A 23,557-nucleotide genomic window follows, 5' to 3' on the forward strand; every position below is an offset into this window, starting at 1 on the left:
TAGTGATCTTCTGTGGTTCCTCTCCTCTTTCAATCTCCACTGCTCCATTTAAAAAAAAAAAATCTTTTAGTTTATTTCTACCATTGGATGGGAAATTCTTTTTTTTTTTTTTTTTTTTTTTGTCTACCTCTTTTTTTTTTTTTTTTCCTCCTCCAGGGTTATTGCTGGGCTCGGTGCCTGCACCATGAATCCACCGCTCCTAGAGGCCATTTTTTCCCCCTTTTGTTGCCCTTGTTGTAGCTTCGTTGTGGTTATTATTATTGCCCTTGTTGACGCAATTGGTTGTTGGATAGGACAGAGAAATGGAGAGAGGAGGGGAAGACAGAGAAGGGGAGAGAAAGAGAGACACCTGCAGACCTGCTTCACCGCCCTGTGAAGCGACTCCCCTGCAGGTGGGGAGCCGGGGGCTGGAACCGGGATCCTTACGCCGGTCCCTGCGCTTTGCGCCACATGCGCTTAACCCGCTGGGCCACCGCCCGACCCCCGGATGGGAAATTCTTGTAGGATAGAGAATTCTCTATACTTGTAGGGCAGGATACTTAATAGTACTCTATTGTAGAAAATTAATAAATGCTGAAGACATGCTCTTCTACACTAGTACCTGACTTATTTAAAATGATTATATAAAATTCTTTTAAAGGCAATGTGATTAAGACATATTTTTTATGTCAGTGGGGCTAAGCAGTAGCACACCAGCTTGAGAACACACATTACTATGCACAAGGACCAGACACACACTCCCCACCTGCAGGGGAAGCTTCACAAGCAGTGGAGCAGGACTGTAGGTGTCTCTCACCCTATCCCACTTCACCTTTCAATTTATCTCTGCTCTACTGAAATATTTTTTTTAAAGACAGATTTATAGGTCAGACATGCAGCTCAATGGTGGACAACATTCTTCACATGTGTCAGCCCCCCAACATTGATCCATAGTGCCAAAAGAAAAATTTTTATTTCTATATTAAAAGCTTACTTGTCTTTTCTTAGTTATCTAAGAAATCTGATTAAAATATTTGGACCATTCTCTTCTCACTCATTCTGAAACAGAGATAAATTGAGCCAGAAAAATGCAGTCAGAGCTCTTCTGTTAGATTAGGGTTTCAAAAGTCTGAAAGTGGGTAGGTAGGTGGCTCCCCCATAGAGTGCTCCCATTACCACACACAAGGACCTGGATTTGGAGGCAAGCCACTACAGGGAGGAAACTTCATGAGTAGTGTCTTTCCTTTGTCTTCCTCCCTGTCTCGTCTCTTCTCTGTAGAGGAAAATTTTAAAAAAATTAAAAATTAAAAAAAAAGGGAGGACCATGCACTGAGTCCCAATAAAAACCTTTGGTACGAGGGGGAAAAATGATTAATGATTCTCACCATCACAGTATTAAACCATATTGGATAACAGGAAGATACAACTTATAAATCTTTGTTTCACACAATGATAAAAACAAAAAAAACTTTCCACTTACAGTTAAAGAATTATGTAAATTACTGGTATCTTTAACTATTAATTCACTGATTGCTGGCTTAATCAATCCCAGAACTGACCAAAAATTTTATCAGGATGACTTGTCTTCAACATTCCCATAAATGGAAAGAATTAAAAATACCACTGAATACTGTATTAAATAGTGGTAAACAAGAAAAGTCAAGTCAGGAAATCAATGTAAAAATTAGACAGAGCTATAAGGAGTGCCCCACTCTCCAAAGGGAGCCTACAACAGCCTACTCTGACACTCGAAGATTGATCCTGAAATGAGTGCAGCCTAGAATGTCTCCAGCTGTGACCATGGACTACAAGCTCAGACTGACAAGGACTCAGAGGTTACACAGGCTCCTGTACTAAATATGAATATACACTGTCAAATTTCTGTAGTAAATAGTCAATTGTATTTATATATTCTTTTTTTAAGTTTTTTAAATATTTATTTTTATTAGATAGAGACAGAGAGAAATTGAGGGGGCTGAGAAATAGAGAGGAAAAGAGAAAAAGAGACACCTGCTTCACCAATTGTAAAGATTTCCCCCTGCAGGTGGGGACCAGGAATCTGGGTATTTAAACACTATAACGCGCATGCTCGACCAGGTGAGTCATCACTTGGTCCCTTTATTATTCTCTTCAAGTTTGGAAGCTACCCTATACCCTAATCCATCTTGCTCATTCTAATCTCAACTCTGACTACATCTTCACAGACAATTCATTCTTATCTTCATGTCCATCTCCATTAGGTGCAAGGTGTAATGTAGAAAAGAAGTGATGGCAGAACTAGAGGGAAAAAATACAGAGGGGGCAGATAGCATAATAGCTATGTAAAGAACTCTCATGCCTGAGGCTCCAAAGACCCAGATTCAATCTTCCACACCACCATAAGTCATTGCTGTAGCAAAAAATTAAAATAAAATAAGCAGATAGACAGATAGACATATCATCATAGAAATAAAAGTCAATCCCTGTGATCTTGTCAGAACCACTGCAGTTTCCAATGGAGAGGGTAGAGACACAAAACTAGTGATGGGAATTACAAGATACCTGTTACCTTGTAATTCTGTATTCTGCAAAGTAATGTTAAATCACTAATGAAAATTAAAATAAAACAAAATAATTTTTAAAAAGCTTGACGACATTCATCAGAGAATTTTAAAGAAACCTAAGAGTAATACTACAAGGATGTGGGTTAAAATGGTATAATAACAACAACAAACACAATTAGTAGAAGTCACAAAATCTGGAAACTCAACAGTATACTGCTTAATAACCATTGGGTCAAAGAGGAACTCAAGTAAGAAACTCAAATGTTTCTTGAAACAAATGAAAATGAATACACAAGCTATCAAAATATTTGGGATACAACTACAGCAATACTTAGAGGGACACTCATACCAAGGCAAGCACACATTAGAGAACAAGAAAAAGCTCAAGTAAACAAACTTTCAGCACGCCTTAAAGACTTAGAAGAAGAGGAACAAAAGAACCCTAAAGCAACCAGAAGAACTGAAATCACTAAAATTAGAGCAGAAATAAACAACATCGAAAATAAGAGAAACATACAAAAGATCAATGAAGCCAATTGTTAGTTCTTTGAAATAGCAAACAAAAATGGGAGTCAGGCGGTAGTGCAGTGGGTTAAGCGCAAGTGGCACAAAGAGCAAGGACCAGCATAAGGATCCCAGTTCGAGCCCCCAGCTCCCCACCTGCAGGGGAGTCGCTCCACAGGCAGTGAAGAAGGTCTGCAGTGAAGAAGGTCTTTCTCTCCCCCTTTCTACCTTTTCCTCCTCTCTCCATTTATCTCTGTCCTATCCAACAACGACAACAATAATAACTATAACAACAATAAATAGACAAGGGCAACAAAAGGGAAAATAAATAAATATTAAAACAAATTTTTTAAAAAATTAAACAAAATTGGCAAACGCTTACCCAGACTCAAAGGGGGTAAGGGGACTCAAATAAATAGAATTATAAAAGATGGAGATATCACAACAGACACCACAGAAATCCAAAAAAATCATGTGAAGCTTCTATGAAACAACTATATACCACCAAGCTAGAGAATCTGGAAGAAATAGAAGAATTCCTAGAAACATATACCCTTCCAAAACTGAACCAGGAAGAACTACAGAATCTAAATACACCAATCACAAACAAGAAATCGAAACAGTTATTAAGAATCGTTCCAACAACAAAAGTCCAGGACCAGATGGCTTCACAAACGAATTCTACAAAACCTTCAGGATACCTATACTTCTAAACCTTTTCCACAAGATCAAAGAAACAGAAACACTCCCACCTCCTATGACGTCAACATCACCCTGATACCAAAAGCAGACAGGGACACAACAAAAAAGGAAAACTACAGACCAATATCTCTGATGAACATACATGCTAAAATATTGAACAAAATTCTAGCCAACCAGACAGAGCAGTTCCGGATGCTGACCAGACTTTCCTGGACAGACGACCCCATGAATGTTTACTGGAGCGCCACTTCCTCAAAGCCCCACCCTACTAGGGAAAGAGAGACAGACTGGGAATATGGATCGACCAGTCAACACCCATGTTCAGTGGGGAAGCAATTACAGAAGCCAGACCTTCCACCCTCTGCAACCCACAACGACCCTGGATCCATACTCCCAGAGAGATAGAGAGTGGGGAGGCTATCAGGGGAGGGGGTGGGATGTGGAGATCGGGTTATGGGAATTGTGCAGAATTGTACCCCTCTTATTCTATGGTTTTGTTAATGTCTTCTTTCTTAAATAAATTAAAAAAAGATCATTCATCATGACCAAATTAGCTATTTCCCAGGGATACAGGGTTAGTTTAATATACATAAATCAATCATCATGATCCACCACATCAATAAAAGCAAAACCAAAATCCACAGTTATATCAATAGATGCAGAGAAAGCCTTTGACAAAATCCAACATCCCTTTATGATCAAAACACTACAAAATGGGAAGAGATGGGGAATTCCTCAATATAGTGGAGTCCATATACAGCAAACCTACAGACAATATCAAATTCAACAGACAAAAGCTGAAAGCATTCCCACCACAGATCGGGGACTAGACAGGGCTGTCCATTATCACCCTTACTCTTCAACATAGTGTTGGAAGTTCTCAACCTAGCAATCAGGCAAGAGAAAGAGATCAAAGGAAAACAGATTGGAAGGGAAGAAGTCAAACTCACTATCTGCAGATGATATAATAGTATACATAGAAAAACCTACAGAATCCTGCAGAAAGCTACCAGAAATCATTAGACAATATAACAAGGTGTCAGGCTGCAAAGTCAATGTACAAAAATAAGTGGAATTTCTTTATGCAAACACTGAGTTCGAAAAAGAGAATATCCAGAAATCACTACCATTCACTATCACAGCAAAGTCAATAAAATATGTAGGAATAAAAAAAATCTTGGAATAAACCTTATCATTTATCTGGAACAAGAAAACACGTAAAACGGCCCAAAAAAATCTTGAGGAAAAGAAACAGAAATGGAAGTATCTCACTCCAGATCTAAAACAATATTATAAGACAATCATAATCAAAACAGCCTGGTGCTAAAATAAAAATAGGTACACAGACAAGTGTAACTGAATTGAAAGCCCAGAACTAAACCCCACATCTATGGACATCTAATTTTTCATAAAGGGGCCCAAAAGGCTAACAAACATATGAAAAATTGTTCCAGGTCACTGCTGTCAGAGAAATGCAAATGAAGACAATGAGATACCACCTCACCTCTGTGAGAATGTCATACAAATGACAACAGCAAAAAATGGGGACAAAGGAACCTTCTTACACTGCTGGTGGGAATGTAAATTGGTCCAACCTCTGTACAGAGTAGTCTGGAGAACCCTCACAATGCTAGAAATAGATCTCCCATATGAACCAGTAATTTCTCTCCTAGGGATATATCCTAAGAACTCCATAACACCCAACCAAAAAGATATGTACAGACCTATGTTCACAGCAGCACAATTTGTAATAGCTAAAACCTAGAAGCAAACCAAGTGTTCAACAACAGATGAATGGCTGAGAAAGCTGTGAGATATATACACACACACAATGGAATACTACCAGCTATTAACAATAATGAACCCACCTTCTCCGACCCATCCCGGATGGAGCTAGAAGGAATTATGTTAAGTGAGATAAGTCAGAAAGACAAGTATGGGATGATCCCACTCTCAACAGAAGTTGAGAAAGAAGAACAGAAAGGGAAACTCAAAGCAGAATCTGACTGAGTTTAGAGTATGGCACCAAAGTAAAAATCTCAGGGTGAAGGGTGAGGGTAGCTTCACTGGAGGGGGGGAGCACAGATTTTTGGTGGTGGGAATGGTGTTAATATATACTCTTATTAACTTATAGTCTCACAAATCACTACTTAATAAATATGAAAGGGAAAAAAATGTATCAATGTCTCAAACTTTTTGATGCATAGACCATTAGCAGAGTATATGCTCCTTCAATCTAAACACTTAAGACTTCAAATTGGTAATCAGATCAAATTTAACAGTGGGCTCAAATTATTAATACATTTCTAATAAAGACTTGTTCTTTGAAATACTAAATTTCCTAAAAACCTAGACCAGGGACAACAGTAGCAACTGGTGGTGTTGCTGTATAAGATACAGCAATGTGTAAATAGCTTAAAAGGATATAAATTATGGTGAGGTCTTGTATGATAAAGCAAAAGCTAACAAATGGACTTTCAAAGTTAACCCAATTACCACATAATTTGTTTATAGCAACAAATATCTATAGCCTTCTTAAACCCTAAGACAGCAGGAACCTTTATAAAACCCATACATCTCACAGTCCTGGAACCACTATGGTAGGGCTCACTTTCCTGCATGCTTCTCCCATTTCATACCAACTGATACTGCATCTGCTGATACCAACCCAATCAATGCAACCAGCATGGGTCACTTCGGACTGTGTCCAGAGACATCAAGTGTGGAATGTCAATGCTCCAACTTCATTACTCTGGTGAGACCTTTCCTTACTCATAGGACTCCTTAATTTCATTTTAAGTGGTGCACTTCCAAACAAAGCCTGAAAACCTAGATATAGATCAGGGTCCATGAAATAGGGCCTATGTACATGTATCTATAAGTTAGGATAAAACATACACCTTACAGCAAAAGAACACAATAGTTTGCAGTGAGTCAATAACTGCAGCAACCAAGTAGAAAGACCTAAAAGACACCATAAGTGCCTAATTAAATAGTTTATACTTAGACATAGATGCCCTCCTCACCTACCTCCTATTTGACATGTCCCTCAGTCACTCCAAAGATAACTGTGTCAGACAAAGTAAAGACTACAAAAGCTAGATAAGGGCAAGAGACTGGCATACCTCAGTGATGACTCTTTGGTCACCATCAGGCCACCCCATTACCTAGGGCCCTAGTCAGTGAGTACTGGGCTCCCCACACAGACATGATGGGTCTAGAACTCTAACAGATTCCTCTCTCCACTACACTGGTCATCTCCATCAGGAACAACATAATGGACCCCTCTGTGGGCCCCTATAGGACCTTGCCCTCAATGTGGTTCAACAATGGTAGGGACTGTTCCATTCTTTGAAGGGAGGTTGGATAACATACTCTACCTAGCACCCAAGGAAGATAGGTCCTGAAATTAGTGCAACTTGGAATGTTCCTAGCCGTGACCACAGAATGTGAGCTCAGACCTACAGAGATGTAGAGGTTACATAGGCTCCTGTGCTGAATATGAGCCCCAGATGAAATCAATGGGGTTTACAGTTAACAATATTTTCCCATATTTGGGAGCTACTCTCTTCCCTGATCCAGCTTTCTAGTCCTTTTTCCAACTATGACACCATCTCCCCTCCTCTCTCAATTTCTCTCTGTCCTAGTTAATAAAATAAGAAAGAACAAAAGGGTAGGAAATGGCCACCAGAAGTGGTAGATTTGTTGTGCCAGCACCAAGCCCCAGCAATAACTCTGGAGGCAAATATGTGTGTGTGTGTGTGTGTGTGTGTGTGTGTGTGTGTGTGTGTGTGTGTGTGTGTGTGTAAGCACTATGGCGAGATTACAAATTACTGCCAAAAAAGAAAATAGCACGTGTCATTCCACGCAACACTTAAAAATGTTTAAAGGCAGGCTGGGGGGAAACACCATAATGGTTTTGCAATTGCTTTCAAGCCTGAGGATCGAAGGTCCTAGATTTAATTCCCAACACCACCATAAGCCAGAGCTGAGTAGTGCTCTGGTCTTTCTCTCTGTATTTCTCCCTTATTATTAAATAAACAAAATATGTATTATAAATGTTTAATGACTTCTAATGGGGGCTGGGTGGTGGTGTACCTGGTTGGGCACACGTTACAATGCTCAAGGACCTAGTTGCGAGCCCCCAGTCCTCACCTGCAGGGGGAAAGCTTTGTGAGTGGTGTAGCAGGGCTGCAGGTGTCTCTCTGTCTCTCTCCCTCTTTCTCATCCACTTCCCTCTTGATTTCTGACTGTCTCTATCCAATAAATAAAGACAATTCTAAAAAAAAAAAGACTTCTAATGTATACTTACAGGTATTTAAACAGGGCAAAAGATACAGCATAACTGTACATGTGGTACTCTACTTCCTTATCAACTTAACTTTTTCAATTGATCTTCATATCTAACATACCCCTTTAAGTGGCTATTTGGGACATATACTGGTTACTAAATATACTAAGCAAATCACATTAACTTGGAGACCTTTACCAGTCCTATTACAATTATGAAGTAACAGACATAATTCACTATTCACTTTGGTTTTCACAATGCCCAATAAATTATAGAAGCAACATATTTTTTTTAATCAGGGGGATTAGTGGTTTACAGTCAACAGTAAAATACAGTAATTTGTACATAAGTAATATTTCTCAGTCTTTCCATATAACAATTCAACCTCCTCTAGGTCCTCCTCTACCATCATGCTCCAGGACCTGGATCTTCCCCCCCACCGAGTCTTGTACTTTGATGAAATACACCAACTCCAGTCCAAGTTCTGCTTTGTATTTTATTTTTCAACTTTTTAAAATTATTGTTAGTGATTTAATAATGATCAACAAGACTGTGGGTGGGATAAGAGGGGTAAAATTCATACAAAATCCCCACCACAAAAGTGCCATATCTCATCTCCTCCATTGGAAGCTTCCCTATTCTTTATTCCTCTGGGAGTATGGAGCACAGAAGGTGGGAGGTCTGACTTCTGTTAACTGATTGTCTGCTGGACACAGGCATTGACAGGTCAACTCACATCCTCAGCCTGTTTATATCTTTTCCTAGTAGGGTAGGGCTCTGGGGAGGTGGGGTTGCAGGACACACTGGTAAAGTCGTCTGCTCAGAGAAGGCAGGCTGGTGTCATGGTAATATTTTTCAACTTCTATGAGTGAGATCATCCTATATTCATCCATCTCTTTATTTATTTATTTCATCTCTTCATTTATTTCACTTAACATTATTCCTTCAAGCTCCATCCAAGATGAGGTAAAGAAAGTGAAATCACCCCACTATGACCCCACCATGTGTCTTGAAGCCCTGCCTCCCCTAGATTCCTGCTCCACTAGGGAAAGAGAGAGAGAGGCTGTGAGTATTGATCCACCTGCCAGTGCCCATGTCCAGTGGAGAAGCAGTTACAGAAGCCAGACCTTCCACCTTCTGCACCCCACAATGATCCTGGGTCCATACTCCCAAAGTATTGAAGAGGCTATTTGGGGAGGGGACTGTATGTGGAGCTCTGGGTGTGGGCAATGTGTGGAAGTATGCCCCTCTGTCCTATGGTCTTGTCAATGTTTCCATTTCATAAATAAATTAAAAAGTGAAATCACCATTTTTAATAGCTGAGTAGTATTCTATTATGTATATATGCCACAACTTGCTCAGCCACTCATCTGTTGTTGGGTCGCTTCCAGGTTTTCGCTATTACAAACTGTGCTGCTGTGAACATAGGTATGTATACACAGATCTTTTGAGATGGGCGTGTTTGGTTCCTTAGAATATATCCCCAAGAGAGGAATTGCAGGGTCATAAGGTAGGTCCATTTCTAGCCTTCTGAGAGTTCTCCAGACTGCTCTCCACAGGGGACCAATTTACATTCCCAGCAGCAGTACAAGAGGGTTCCTTTGGTCCCACATCTCCATTCATTTCTGTCAGAAGCTTTGTTAACCTCTGGTTCAAATGACAGCATTTTTCTGAACCTTCTCCCCACCCCCTGAATCTACAGTATATGTCTTCTATATCACTGACACTGCTTTCATTATGTTATGTATTAAGCAACAAATAGCTCCTCAAGAAATCATAGGTAAGTGGAAAGGTGGATTTCATACTCATCCTTGTCCTCCCACAGCACGTTGTGCATGACTGACCTTCTTAAATATTAAATAGAGCAGAATTTATCACAGAACACAGACATAATAATGAAGACCCGTAAGACCATACAGTAAGTGTCCTTACTTTCTTATGGAAAACATCACTACCATGAGAGTATGGTAAATTAAAATCACTTTATTTCCTGAAGACATCTTTTCAAGAAAGAGGTTTCCCCCTACCACAAATCAGTACACTTTCTATCTCTTCTATACATGTGAATTATGACACAGACTATTTCATTGTTTTTCAAGTATCAATATCACTACATACAGATTCACACAGGAAAAGGCTTGTCTAAGAGTTGCCCCAAAACTAAGACTTCTGAGACAATCCAACCATTTTCTACTTGTTTTTTATAGAGTAATTATAGTATAATCACACTGCTCTATTCCCACTTCTACATTTCCATAATATCTACTGACAAAATGGTTGTTTAGAGCCTGTATTTTCAGTTAAGTCAAAATAATAGACACGCTTTTAACTCATCAATTAATTCACTAAGATCTTCAGAACACCAAGTATTCAAAGAGCACTAAGGCTGACACAGAAGGAAGCTAACAAGACAAAATGTTCATCTTCTAGATGAAAAATTATAACATACACACAAACTAGTCCATTACTAGGTATGTTATGTAAGTACTTTAAAAAGCTTACAAGGTACAAAGTGCGGTGAGAGATTAATTTAACCAAAGGTAATCTGAAAATCTTCGAATGGATGATTTGCTATCTGACCTTTAAAATAAACTCAAGCAATAATACTTAGGACTATCTAGGGTAATAACTGTTAACCTAATAATTTCATGCAAGCAGTTTTTTTTTACTACTATTGCAACAATTTTTTTTTTTGCTTTGAAAAGATACTGATTAAACACATGAGTTAAAGTTGCAGTTTGTTTCTTTCTCTTTCTTTTTTAATCAGATTTATAAGTTCTCCTTGACAACCCAAAATCTAAAAAAGAAAAAATTCAGATGTTAAGGGCAAAGACGAGTCCAACACTCTTGAGTTAGTAATGTACTTAAAATTCTATCCTAAAGAAAGACTAGTTACATGTAACGGGTCACCCAAGTTTTACAAAAATGTGTTCAGAACAAGTGAAAAAAATGAAAATGGGGTCACTGCATGAGGTCACATGTTCCCCGCCCTGTGACACTGACCCCTTCCCAGGACTGGATGTAGCTCCGTCCACATCAGCTCTGCATGTGGAGGCTTCTCTGGGAATGCTGAGCTGCAGAGATCTCTGTGGACACTTGAGCACTGAGGGAAGGGCAACTCTCTAACCCGGAGGTGGGGCGCCTAGAGGAAGTGAAGGTGACAGCAGCAGAGGGAGTCCACACCCTTCTCGTTTGCTCTGCAGCTCCTACCTAGTCAGTTACTGCAGGTAGATTTCAGGAGAGTGAGCTCACGGGATGCACCAGAGAGGCAGGCCTGGAGGAGGTGACCCCAGGTCAAGCAGGCAGCCCTGCACTCGCGGACCCCCCCTAGGCAGCAGACCAAGCACTGGGGACCGTGCACTCAGGACCCAACCCGGACTGGTGACCCCGCAATCGAGAACCAGGCCAGGCAAGTGGCCCCACAGTGGAAGAGCGGGTGGCCCTGCGCCGTGCGCCGAGCACTGAGGCCCCGGCCCCGCCCAGACGTGCAGGCTGCCCGGGCTCGGAGATCCCTCGCGGGGACACTGGCCAGGCCCAGCTTCCGGAGACCCTGGGCGGAGCCCCGCAGGCCGGCGCGGGCCGAGGGCGGGAGGCGGACGAGAGGCTCGGCGCGGCCCCTACTCACCCATGGTCCTCAAGCCGCAGGCCGGCGCTGGGTGGGTGTGCGGAACTGCTGACGCCTGCTCTCTGCCACCTCCGCTTGTGGCCCTCAGACCTCCGCCTCGTCCGCAGCAGAGCAGGGACACGGGCGGAGGCCGCCTGAGGACCGAAGGTAGCGGCTGCGGCTGCGGCGCAGGGCGCGGCTACTGGGCGGCGAGGCGGGCGTGGCTCCGCTCGGCTCGGCTTGGTCCGGCTTGACTCGGTTCGGCTCGGCTGGACTCGGCGCGGTTCGGCTCTATTAGGCTCGGCTCCGGGCGACGCCTCACTACTCGGCTCGGCACAACTCGGCTCGGCTCGGCACAACTCGGCTCGGCTCGGCACAACTCGGCTCGGCTCGGCACAACTCGGCTCGGCTCGGCACAACTCGGCTCGGCTCGGCTCGGCTCGGCTCGGCTCGGCTCGGCTCGGCTCGGCTCGGCTCGGCTCGGCTCGGCTGGACTCGGCGCGGTCCGGCTCAGCGCGGCACTCAGAGGCTGGGGCGGGCGGCGCCGCGGAAGCCCTGAGGGGCGGGGTGAGCCTCCAGCAGAGTAGAGGCCTCGCTCCTGGGAGCATGCGCAGTGCTATGCGCTTGTAAGTGCCGCTGTACCTGTGAGCGCAACTGTGGGCGGCGGGCGCGCGGGAGTGGCGCCGGGCTGCGTACTCGGGCGTACAGCTGGACCGGGGGCACTGAGCGGTCGCCCTCGCGAGGGCCTGCGCGGGATGCGGCTTCTGCTGGGGAGGCCCATGGGCTGCAGCACCTCAGCTCCAGGGGAGCGAGTGCGGCCTCAGCTGTTTAGGGGTCACACTCATGTGGGCAGGCATAAGCACAGGAGGCGTTCCACCTAGGGGAACTAGCTTGGGGAGGGGTGCTGCAGAGGGCAAGGGAAGGGTACAGCCTGCTTTATGTGTGGAGAATCATGTCTCTGGAGTATGTGTTGGCAGCAAGGCCCAGCGGCAGAGGGACAGGTGCACTCAGCACTAGCCATGACATGCCATGACAGATCATGGTCCCATGCCTCCCCCAGACAATGCGAAGTGGCTTTGTGACTGATGATACAGAGCAGCTGTGTAAGTTCTAGCACAGGGTCGCAATGTGGGCTGGCAACAGGGCAAATGCAGTTTAGCTGAAAGAGTCAAAACTCACACTTTTCTGATGTGCAGGACAGTTGCATTCCTGCACACTCCTGCCCCTTCTGTGAGAACAAGGACTGTGCTCCACCTGCCTTAAAGGATGCTGGCACCTGAGTCCCAGGGCTGCAGCTGCATGCCCGCTCCTGTCTTGAAAACTAGGAAATGAGATCTTGCAGTTTTCGGAGGCAGAATGGATTGTTGGCACTTGGATCTCTGCCAGACCTCTCCCAACTGCAGCCTGAGGAGACCAGGTCCAGTCATCATGTTGCACGTTCAAGTGGCCCTTTTTAAGGACTCCATTCACTGGTTTAAGGCCCTATCTATTACACTGTGACCTCATCTTTTATTATATGTATAGGTCCTTAGTTCCAAATAAGTCACATTCTGAGAGACCTATGGTTAACACTTGAGTTTATAAATTTTTAGATTTTTATTAGTGATTTAATGATTAACTGTTGGGCATTAAGCCGGCTCCCCCTGCTCCACCCTGCATTGCTGATACTATGGCCTATTTACATAATCATTGTTTTGCCTGAAAGATTCCTCACCCATTCCATTCCTTTGATCTATCTTCTTGGAAACCCACCCTGTCTGCAGAACATTAATCCCACCAGTTAAAACCATCACAACAGTTGCTAAGGAAGTTTATACCTTCTCAGCCCACTTTTGCCTTTCTCCACCCCCTTTCCTAGCCATTTCTGTTTCCGACTTACAGCTTCCGGTTCTATCCTATAAAAGTATTGTCTCTCTGATCAATAAAGAACATTGCATTACCTCACACCATGTGTTTGGTTCCTGAGTCACCTGTCTCCTGTGTCCCTGAGTGAGTAGCAGCCCATGCTGGCTCTGGTTGAGTTCTCTCCAACCCAGAGAGTACACGCCTGGGAAGAAGCACCTCCACACTAGCCCAGCAATTAACAAGATTGTAAGATAACGGGTACAATTTCATACAGTTCCCGCCACCAGAGTTCTCTGTCCCATTCCTTCCATTGGAATCTTCCCTATTCTTTATCCCTCTCTGGAAATATGAGTCAAAATTCTTTATGGGGTGCAGAAGGTGGAAGGTCTGGCTTCTGTAATTGCTGTTTCATTGGACATGGGTGTTGGCAAATGAATCCATACCAACAGCCTGTTTCTTTCTTTCCCTAGTGGGGTAGAGTTCTGGGGAGATGGGGTTCTGCAATGCATTGGTGAGGTCATCTGCCAGGGAAGTCAGGATGGAATCATAGTAGCATCTGCAACTTGGTGGCTGAAAGGCAGTAAGATATAAAGCGGGACAAATTACTTAATAAACAGGAACCCAAAGGTAGGAATAGAGCACATGAAATCAGGGTCTTTGTGTGGGGGGAAAAAGCTAGGAAGTCTATCTTAGATATGTTCCAAGGGGCCCATCACTAGTAATTTCTGCTTGGGCCTAATAGCTAACATACAGATGGACTAAAAATTCTGGGAAGGTGGTGTCAGATTTGAGAATAGGACTAGAAAGCTTGATTAGGGTAGAGGTAGCTCCCAAACATGAGGAAAATATATAAATACCATTGATTGTTTAACCCATCCTATTTTTAATTTGAGAGACAGGAGTTCATCTCTCTCTAATACATTCATGTACTACTCTGGACCTCTCCAGACCACCCTGAGACCTGTTTTTGCTCCTTTTCCTCGTCTCACTTCTTTCCTTAACTTTCATTAATCTCCCAGAATCTCGAGATCACCTGCTTCACATCTATGGCTATTTCTTAATTATGTGTGACAGTAATTTCTAAGAATATCTTCTGTCTTTAGCTTGGATGTGTGAATTGAAGTAGCAACAGCATCTGAACTACTTCATGCGCTGACACTCCACACAAATTTAAATGTCCCTGTGTTCTGTTTAAGTCCACAAAGCATCAGCATCAGCTTCCTCCCTGGTGGAAATGAGGGCTTTTTAGACACACTGCATATCACATTGATACTGTGTGATGGTTGTGTAACCAACACTGCTGACCTCTGCTCACAGAGGTAGATGACATAATGCACAACACACACACACACACACAGCTCATTCCCTTCCTTTTATGTCCTATGGTAGACATAGGCCACTTCTTTTTCATGTTTCTTCATTTCTGTTCAAAAGTTAACCTGCATATAAAGCTCCCCTTTTTTATCTGAAATTTCAACACACTTCTCCAGTTTTGCACTATTTCTCCTGAGCACCTGCCACTAAGAAAGAAGGATATGTTGAAGGGCCTCTCCCAGCTGCAGGTGCACCCCTGGGTGGTGGGAGTCTAGCTGCTATCTCCACATGACTTAACTATTCCAGTTTCATCCTCCTCCTCTTATTCCTCTCTTTCTTCTTCTCCTTCTCCTCCTCCTCCTCCTCTTCCTCCTCCTCCTTCTTCTTCCAGTCCCCCCCCCACTCTCTCCAGCAGGGATTAGTGCATACTTGACTACTTTCCCACCCTGGTAGTCTTTTGTTTGTTTATTTATTTTCGATAAGACAAGAGAGATGTAAAGGACTACTATGTGACTCCATAATCTTTCCTGCCACCACAAGGCCTCTCAAGTACCCCTCACTCCTTTATTTTTGTTTCCCTTCTTGAGGGCCCTACTGGTTAGATTAGGGGCCTAAAATCATATGTATTCTGCTAATTGGCAGTGCCCCATTTAAGTGTAAATTACCGACTCTCAGTTACAAGGACTTTATTGCCTTATTCTTTATACCTCCAGGATCTTCAACAATGCTAGTATATGGCAAGTGCACACTGAGAGTTTGTTGTATGACTGAGAAACTTCATTCGTTTGTAATATTTATCCTTAAAAGAAAAGCAATGGTGGTATTATGTTCTTTTAATAACCTCCAGTGCTTCATCAAGAAAACATTCAGTGTTTGTAATGATAGCAGCTAGTATCTTGTCATTTCCTTGTAAACTGAACCCTTTACTAGGGAGTGTATTTTTTTGTACAGTTAATGCACTCACACACTTGGCAGAAATTTATAGAGTGACTGCTATGTTTCAGTGACTAGGAGTAAAAATACAGATTTATGATGTTTCCCTTCAAAAATACTATTTTAATGGCATTTCTTTTTTTGTTTGTTTTTAAAATTATTTTATTTATTTTATTTAATGACAGAGAGAATGGTAGATATAGGCAGAAACCAGAACACTGTTCAGCTCTGCCTTATGGTATTATTTTAATTTCTTTATTGGAAGATTAATGTTTTGCAGATGACAGTAAAATACAATAGTTTGTACATGCATAACATATCCCAGTTTTCCACATAACAATTCAATCCATACTAGGTCCTCCTCTGCTTTGATGGCATTTCTAATCATTGCCCACATCTGTTTTTTTGTTTGTTTGTTTGTTTGTTTGTTTGTTTGTTTTTTGTCACCAGGGTTATTATAGCCAGGGCTAGAGCCTACTTGACTACTCCACCAATCCTGGAGCCATTTATTTATTTATTTTTTTATTTTTTTAATTTTTTATTTAAGAAAGGATTAGTGAACAAAAACATAAGGTAGGAGGGGTACAACTCCACACAATTCCCACCACCCAATCCCCATAACCCACCCCCTCCCATGGTAGCTTTCCCATTCTCTAGCCCTCTGGGAGCATGGACCCAGGGTCGTTGAGGGTTGCAGAAGGTTCCCCGCTGAACATGGGCGTTGACTGGTTGGTCCATACTCCCAGTCTGCCTCTCTCTTTCCCTAGTAAGGTGTGTCTCTGGGGAAGCTGAGCTCCAGGACACATTGGTGGGGTCTTCAGTCCAGGGAAGCCTAGCCAGCATCCTGGTGGCATCTGGAACCTGGTGATTGAAAAGAGAGTTAACATATGAAGCCAAACAATTTGTTGAGCAATCATGGATCTCAAGCTTGGAATAGTGGAGAGGAAGTGTTAGGGAGGTACTCACTGCAAACTCTAGTGTACTTCTGCTTTCAGGTATATATTTTGCAGTAGTTTATGGATACGTGTGCACATAAGCTCTCTCTCACAGAAACTGGTGTATATCTAGGTTATGGGACTTTGTTAGAAAGTGAACTACCTGAGATGAAATTAGAGTGTACTATAAAAGGAAAGGTCTCACCCGATTTATTTATTTATTTATGATGTTGTGGGGGCAGGGGTAGAATGGAGAGACACCTATAATATTGCACTGCTAAACCAGTTCTTAACCTTTCCCATCACCAGTACCGTAGCTAGAAAATATTCTCCTGATGTCAAAGAATTTCCCAGAAGTAAATCCACTAGTGCCTTTATTCCAAGAGAAGCAATGGCCAAGTTTTACTCAGACTATAGAAGGATATTCTGTCCCAATGCAAAAGTTTTCAAATTTCATCTAGAAAAACTAAAATGTAGTATGTATGTACACACACACTATATCACAGATTTATTTGAATAGCAAATTATTTTTTGAAAATAAGTTTATGATTAACCAAATAGCTAGAGGTAGGGAGAGCAGACTATTCCATAATTTTTTTAGTTTATTTATTTATTTATTATTGAGATAGTGAAGGAGAGAGACAGAGACATCTTCAGCTGTACTTCACCACTTGTGAAGCTTCCTCCCTACAGGTGGGGATCAGAGACTTGAATGTGGGTCCTTGTGCACTATAGTGTGTGCAGTTAACCAGGTATGCCACTGCCTGGACCCACCCATAATTGTTTACTTGGAAGTATCACTGACACTACATATCAGCGAGGCTTCTAATTCCACTCACCTCATTGCTACATGTAAGCTTTAAATAGGTTATTTAAATTCTTCAAAGAACATTTACTGGGAGGGCAGAGAAAAAGGAGGTAGGGAAGAGAGAATGTTCTTTGCGGGAATAATAGGAAACTGATTGCCTCTTCTCATCATGATGTTCTGAATATCATCAACAGATTGTCATTGGAGTAATTAACTGAAATTTTCAGTGATAAAAATAAATGATTTGGCAGAGAGCAGTATTCTGCCTAAAAATGTTGTTGTTGTTATTGTTTGTTATTCCCACCAGGGTTATTGCTAGGGCTCAGGGCTGGCACTAGGAATCCACCACTCTGGTGGTTACTTTTTTTTCCCCTTGACTTTTTTTTTTCCTATTTTGTTTTGATTGGTCAGAGAAATTGAGAGGGGAGAGGGAGCGAGAAAGACACCTTAAAATCTGTTTTACCACTCTGAAGTGTCCCCTCTGCAGGTGAGGAGCAGGGGCTCAAACCCAAGTCCTTGAGCATGGCAATATGTGCACTTAACCAGGTGCACCACTGCTGAGCCCCCACCTAAACAAGTTTTTAAACACCTCTATGGTGTTACTTCAGGGGAAAAACTGAAATGTCTTAACTTCCTTTTTTTTCCCTTTTGTTGCCCTTGTTGTTTATTATTGCTATTATCATTGTCATTGCTGTCATTGTTGTTGGATAGGACAGAGAGAAATGGAGAGAGGAGGGGAAGACAGAAAGGGAGTGAGAAAGGTAGACACCTGCATACCTGCTTCACTGCCTGTGAAGCAACCCCCCTACATGTGGCGAGCTGGGGGCTTGAACCAGGATCCTTGAGCCTGTCCTTGCGCTTTGTGCTATGTGCACTTAACCCACTACTGCCTGACCCCCATTATATTCTAACATTATACCTACTTCATTGTGAACTGTTTTCTAAATTTTATGAAATTCTATCTTTTTTATTGTTATATCACCTCAAAATAATAACAACATAATGCAAACTGTTATAGGCTTAAATACTTTTTTTTAGATGAGTGGATAATTGTATATTTCTTTTTTTTTTCTTTATTGGAGGATTAATGTTTTACAGTCGACAGTAAATACAGTACTTTGTACATTCATAACGTTTCTCAGTTTTCCACACAATGAAACCCCCACTAGGTCCTCTGCCATCCTGTTCTAGGACCTGAACTCTCCCCCCAACCCACCCCGGAGTCTTACTTTTACACCAACTCCAGTCCAAGTTCTGCTTAGTGTTTTCTCTTTTTTTTTGCCAAGAGGGAGGCTAGCCAGCCTAGTTGGATTTGAGTATCTTCCCCAAACTCTAAGGGGCTAAGATTGAACATGTATGTATGTATGTATGTATGTATGTATGTATGTATGTATGTATGTATATATGTATGTATTTTGCCTCCAGGGTTATTGCTGGGACTATGAGTCTACTACTCCTGTGGCCATTTTCCCCATTTTATTGAGCTTGTTGTTATTGTTGTTGTTGGATAGGACAGAGAGAAATGCAGAGAGGAGGGGAAGACAGAGAGGGGAAGAGAGACACATGCAGACCTGCTTAACTGCTTGTGAAGCGACCCACTTGCAGGTGGGAAGCCGGGGGCTCGAACCGGCATCCTTATGCAGGTCCGTGCCACGTGCACTTAACCCCCTGTGCTACTGCCTGGCCCCTAGTGTTTTCTCTTCTGATCATCCCATACTCATCCTTCTGTTTCTAAATTCTGTATATTGGATAACACTATTTAGAATCAGTCAAGTGGTTACTGAGCATCTCTTTTGAGTTCAGCACTGGTCTAGGTACTCTCCTACTTTCTCATCTATTTCTTTCTAACATAAAAGGAAAAAGTAAAGGAAAAAAGAAAAATAGTCACTGGGAATATTGGAGTCATGTACAGTTACCTAGCCCCACCAATAATCCTAATGGCAAGTAAATAAACAAAACACCTACAAGAAAAATCTCTGGTGTCTGTTAGTGCTAAAAAGTTAGTCAAAGATGACTTCATAAGGGATGGATGTGGGTGAGAATAACGGATAACATTTTTTTTCTCTGAGAAATGACAAGAAAGGAATCTATTCCAAGAGAGGAACTGCATAAGCTAAGGCATAGTTGTAATGTTCATAAGAAGATACATGTTGAAACATACTGAAAAGACTGGAAATTTAGTTTTTCAGACAGATTGTATAAAAATTAAACATGATAAAAAAGGAAACAGGAGCCATTGAAAGTTTCTGAGGAACTTCTGTCTCTTTAGTAAGCACACGTGGATCACAACCCCACAGGCAAATCCTAGAATTTCTTCAAACACTGACATACAATAGGATATCACTTTGGTTGTAAATGATTGCAAATATGCATGGGTTGTTAGAATCTGGAATAGAAAAGAAAATTTCAGGAATCGGGGTGGTGCACCCACTTGAGTACTCATGCTACCATACTCAAGGACCCAGGTTCAAGTCATTTGCTCCCACAAAGGGAAGCTTCACAAGTGGTGAAGCAGAGCTGCAGGTGTCTCTCTCGCTCTCTATATCCACCTTCCCTCTCAGTTTCTCTCTGTCTTATCAGCAACAACAAAAATAAAAGATGAATTTTAAAAAGAAGTTTTGTGCTATGCTTCCTCAAATTTCTCCTTGGCTTACCACTAAATGTTGGTGATCATTTTTCTTTTATCTTCCCATCTTTCCTTGACATGCTTCCTACAAAAAAAAAAATCTTTTAGTCTCCACAGTATAAATCATCTCTGACCTTGACACAAAGTTTCAAATTTATACGCCAAGCTACCTACAATATTTCTTTTGTTGACTGACAAACATTTCAAATCTGAGATTGCTCAAACATCTTCCTGCCCCAATCTGTTCCATCCCTAATTTCTATCATCTCACTTTGTTGAAGCCAAAAACCTAGAAGTCATTGATGATTCTTCTTATTCTATTCCTCCTCTATCCTCATACCCAGTACATCAAAACAAAAATTTCACATCTGTCCACTTCTATTTCCTACACAAACCTAGTCTAGATGATCATCTGCTCATGTGTAGACCATGAGTCTCCTCTTTTCCCACTTAGGGAGACTAGGGGCCTCATGTCAAGGCCATCAAGACTTTTTTTTCCCCTCCAGGGTTATTGTTGGGGCTCAGTGCCTACACTACAAATCCACTGCTCCAGGAGGCCATTTTTTCCATTTTTGTTGCCCTTGTTGTTGTTGTTATTGCATAGGACAGAGAGAAATCTAGAGAGGAGGGGAAGACAGAGAGAAAGACAGACGCCTGCAGACCTTTTTCACCACTTGCGAAGTGAGCCCCCTACATGTGGGGAGCTGAGGCTGGATTAGGGATCACAGGTCCTTGCACTTGGGGGAATGTGTGCTTAACCTGACCCCTACTCCCAAGACTTTTAAAAAAACCTTCTTTGTCTCTTGCCCTTTTCGTCTAATCTCCCACAGTGACTAGAGTCAACATTATAAAATGTAAATGAAAACTATCACTCCCATGCTTAAAACTTTCAGAAAACTCCATTCCTTACTTAGAAGAGCAGTAGTCCAAATTACTTACCCTGGCTCATAAGGCCTCATGTGATCAAGCCCACACTTGCATTTTTGTCATCTTTTCAAGTCATTTTCCCTCTTACAATTTCTTTCTATTTCCTTACATGCCAAGTTCATTCCTGCATCAGAGTCATTGAACTAGTTGTTCCCTCAGCAGCAGGGCTTTTTCTGCAAATGTTGCTCTTCAGATATTTCCATATTTTCTTCTTATTCAAGTTCAGATATTGTTGAGGAATTCAGTGCCTCACTCCTGTAACAGATACCAATATGAAGCAGACACTCTCAGGTACCTGTTCCATTTATAGCCATATTGCTATGTAATAATTGTTTTGCTTGCCTTCTCCCTGTACAGTGTATAACAGTGAGAACAAGGCCTTTGAGGATGTGGCCTGGCATGATTAGGACAGGTGTGTGGCATTATTTTCATCCTGGGACAATGTTTTCATTCTTTTTTTTTTTTTTTCCTCCTCCAGGGTTATTGCTGGGCTCGGTGCCTGCACCATGAATCCACCGCTCCTGGAGGCCACTTTTTTTTTCCCCCTTTTGTTGCCCTTGTTGTAGCTTCGCCGTGGTTATCATTATTGCCCTTGTTGATGCAATTCGTTGTTGGATAGGACAGAGAGAAATGGAGAGAGGAGGGGAAGACAGAGAGGGGGGAAAGATAGACACCTGCAGACCTGCTTCACCGCCCGTGAAGCGACTCCCCTGCAGGTGGGGAGCCGGGGGCTCGAACCGGGATCCTTACGCCGGTCCCTGCGCTTTGCGCCACATGCGCTTAACCCACTGCGCCACCGCCCGACCCCCTCATTCATTTTTTTTAACTTGGGGGCGGTGGGGGGGACATAAGGGAGAGGCACAGCTCTTCATTTTTTCTTAGTACATGACACTTCCTCCCAAGTAACACAGGGTCTCAAACTCAATACATACAAATGCATTCTGAAAGGAGAGTTATTCCTGGACCTTGGCTTGATATATTTAATTTTTATTTATAAAATGGAAACACTGAAAAGACCATAGAGTAAGAGGAGTACAATTCCCACCACCAGAACTCCGTATCACATTCCATCCCCTGATAGCTTTCCTATTCTTTAACCCTCTGGGAGTATGGACCCAGGGTGTTATGGGGTGCAGAATGTGTAAGGTCTGGCTTCTATAATTGCTTACCCACTGAACATGGGTGTTGACAGGTGTCGTATGCTTTACATTGGCTTGTTCTAGCCCTCCCCCGCCAAGAGAATTGGATGAGTCCTGTTAATTTCGCGGGCCTGTTTGGCCCCGCCCCAAGGGACCCTGGGAGAGGGTTCCTGAGTTCCTCAGTTCCAGAGTAAGGGAGAGGGTTCCTGAGTTCGAGAGTGCCAGAGTTAGCCAGAGTTCCTGAGTTCCTGAGTTAGACAGAGTTCCTGAGTTCCGGAGTTCGAGAGTGCGAGGGTGCGAGAGTTTCTGAGTTCGAGAGTAAGGGAGAGGGTTCCTGAGTTCGAGAGAAAAAGAAAGAGTGCTTGCACCGCCGCAAAGAGACAGCAGAGTTCTGTTTGGTGATTAGTTTGTCTTAGTTTGTGAATCGTTGTTTCTGAATAAAGAAATACAGCTTCCCTGCCCAGCCGTTGTCTCCGCGTCTCTGTTCACCACCGTGAAGCTAGCCCGGCCAGCCAGAGCCTTCCCGAATTTTAACAACAGACAGGTCAATCCATACTCCTAGCCTGACTCTCTCTTTCCCTAATGGGGCAGAGCTCTGGAGAAGTGGGGCTTCAGGACACATGGTGGGGTTAGTTGTCTGCCCTGGGAAGTCAGGTTGGCATCATGGTAGCATCTAGAACCTGGTGGCTGAAAAAGAGTTAAGATATAAAGCCAAACAAATTGTTGGCTAATCATGAACCTAAAGATAGGAATATTGCAGATGAAGATTTGGGGTCTCCATTTTGGAAAAAGCTATTTTAGGTATATTCCAAGGGTCCTATGACCCTACTAGTTTTTGCCTGCGCCTGACATCTAATATACAGGTGACCTAAGTTATTGTCTGGGGGGATGGTGTCATAGTTGGAAAAAGGACCAGAAAGCTGGATCAGGTGAGTAGCTCCCAAATATGGGAAAAGTATATAAATATTGTTGACTGTAAACCCCATCGATTTGATCTGTGGCCCATAGTCATCACAGGGGCCCATGTAACCTCTGCATTCTTGTAGGACTGAGCTCACATTCCATGGACACAGCTAGGAACATTCCAGGCTGCGCCAATTTCAGGACCATCATCCTCGGGTGACAGGCAAAGTATGCTATCCAACCTCCCTTAGGAGAATGGAACACTCCCCACCCTTTTTGATCCACATTGAGGGCAGGTCCTATAGGGGCCCACAGAGGGGTCCACTATGTTGTTTCTTATGGAGATGGCCAGTGACAGTAGTGAGAGGGATCTATGCTTGATATTTTTATTATTTTTTAATTTATTTATTGGATAAAGACAGCCAGAAATCGAGAGGGAAGGGGATGATAGGGAGAGAGACAGACACATGCAACACTGCTTCACCACATGCAAAGCTTTCCTCT

At 42.6% G+C, this 23,557-nt stretch overlaps 1 protein-coding gene across 5 annotated transcripts in view; it reads right to left on the reverse strand.

The window, feature by feature from the left end:
* Positions 1–11,811, reverse strand: part of RAP1GDS1 (Rap1 GTPase-GDP dissociation stimulator 1) — a 199,672-nt gene extending 187,861 nt beyond the window's left edge. For all 5 annotated transcript variants that reach the window (XM_016192391.2, XM_060187719.1, XM_007532738.3 and 2 more), the window contains exon 1: positions 11,645–11,811. In XM_016192391.2, the coding sequence (XP_016047877.2) occupies positions 11,645–11,648 (4 nt within the window). In that variant the 5' untranslated portion in view covers positions 11,649–11,811. The remainder of the gene's footprint in view (positions 1–11,644) is intronic.
* Positions 11,812–23,557: the final 11,746 nt, after the last annotated feature.

This window comes from Erinaceus europaeus, chromosome 3 (genome assembly GCF_950295315.1).
Source record: "Erinaceus europaeus chromosome 3, mEriEur2.1, whole genome shotgun sequence".
In the NCBI taxonomy this organism is placed as follows: domain Eukaryota; kingdom Metazoa; phylum Chordata; class Mammalia; order Eulipotyphla; family Erinaceidae; genus Erinaceus; species Erinaceus europaeus.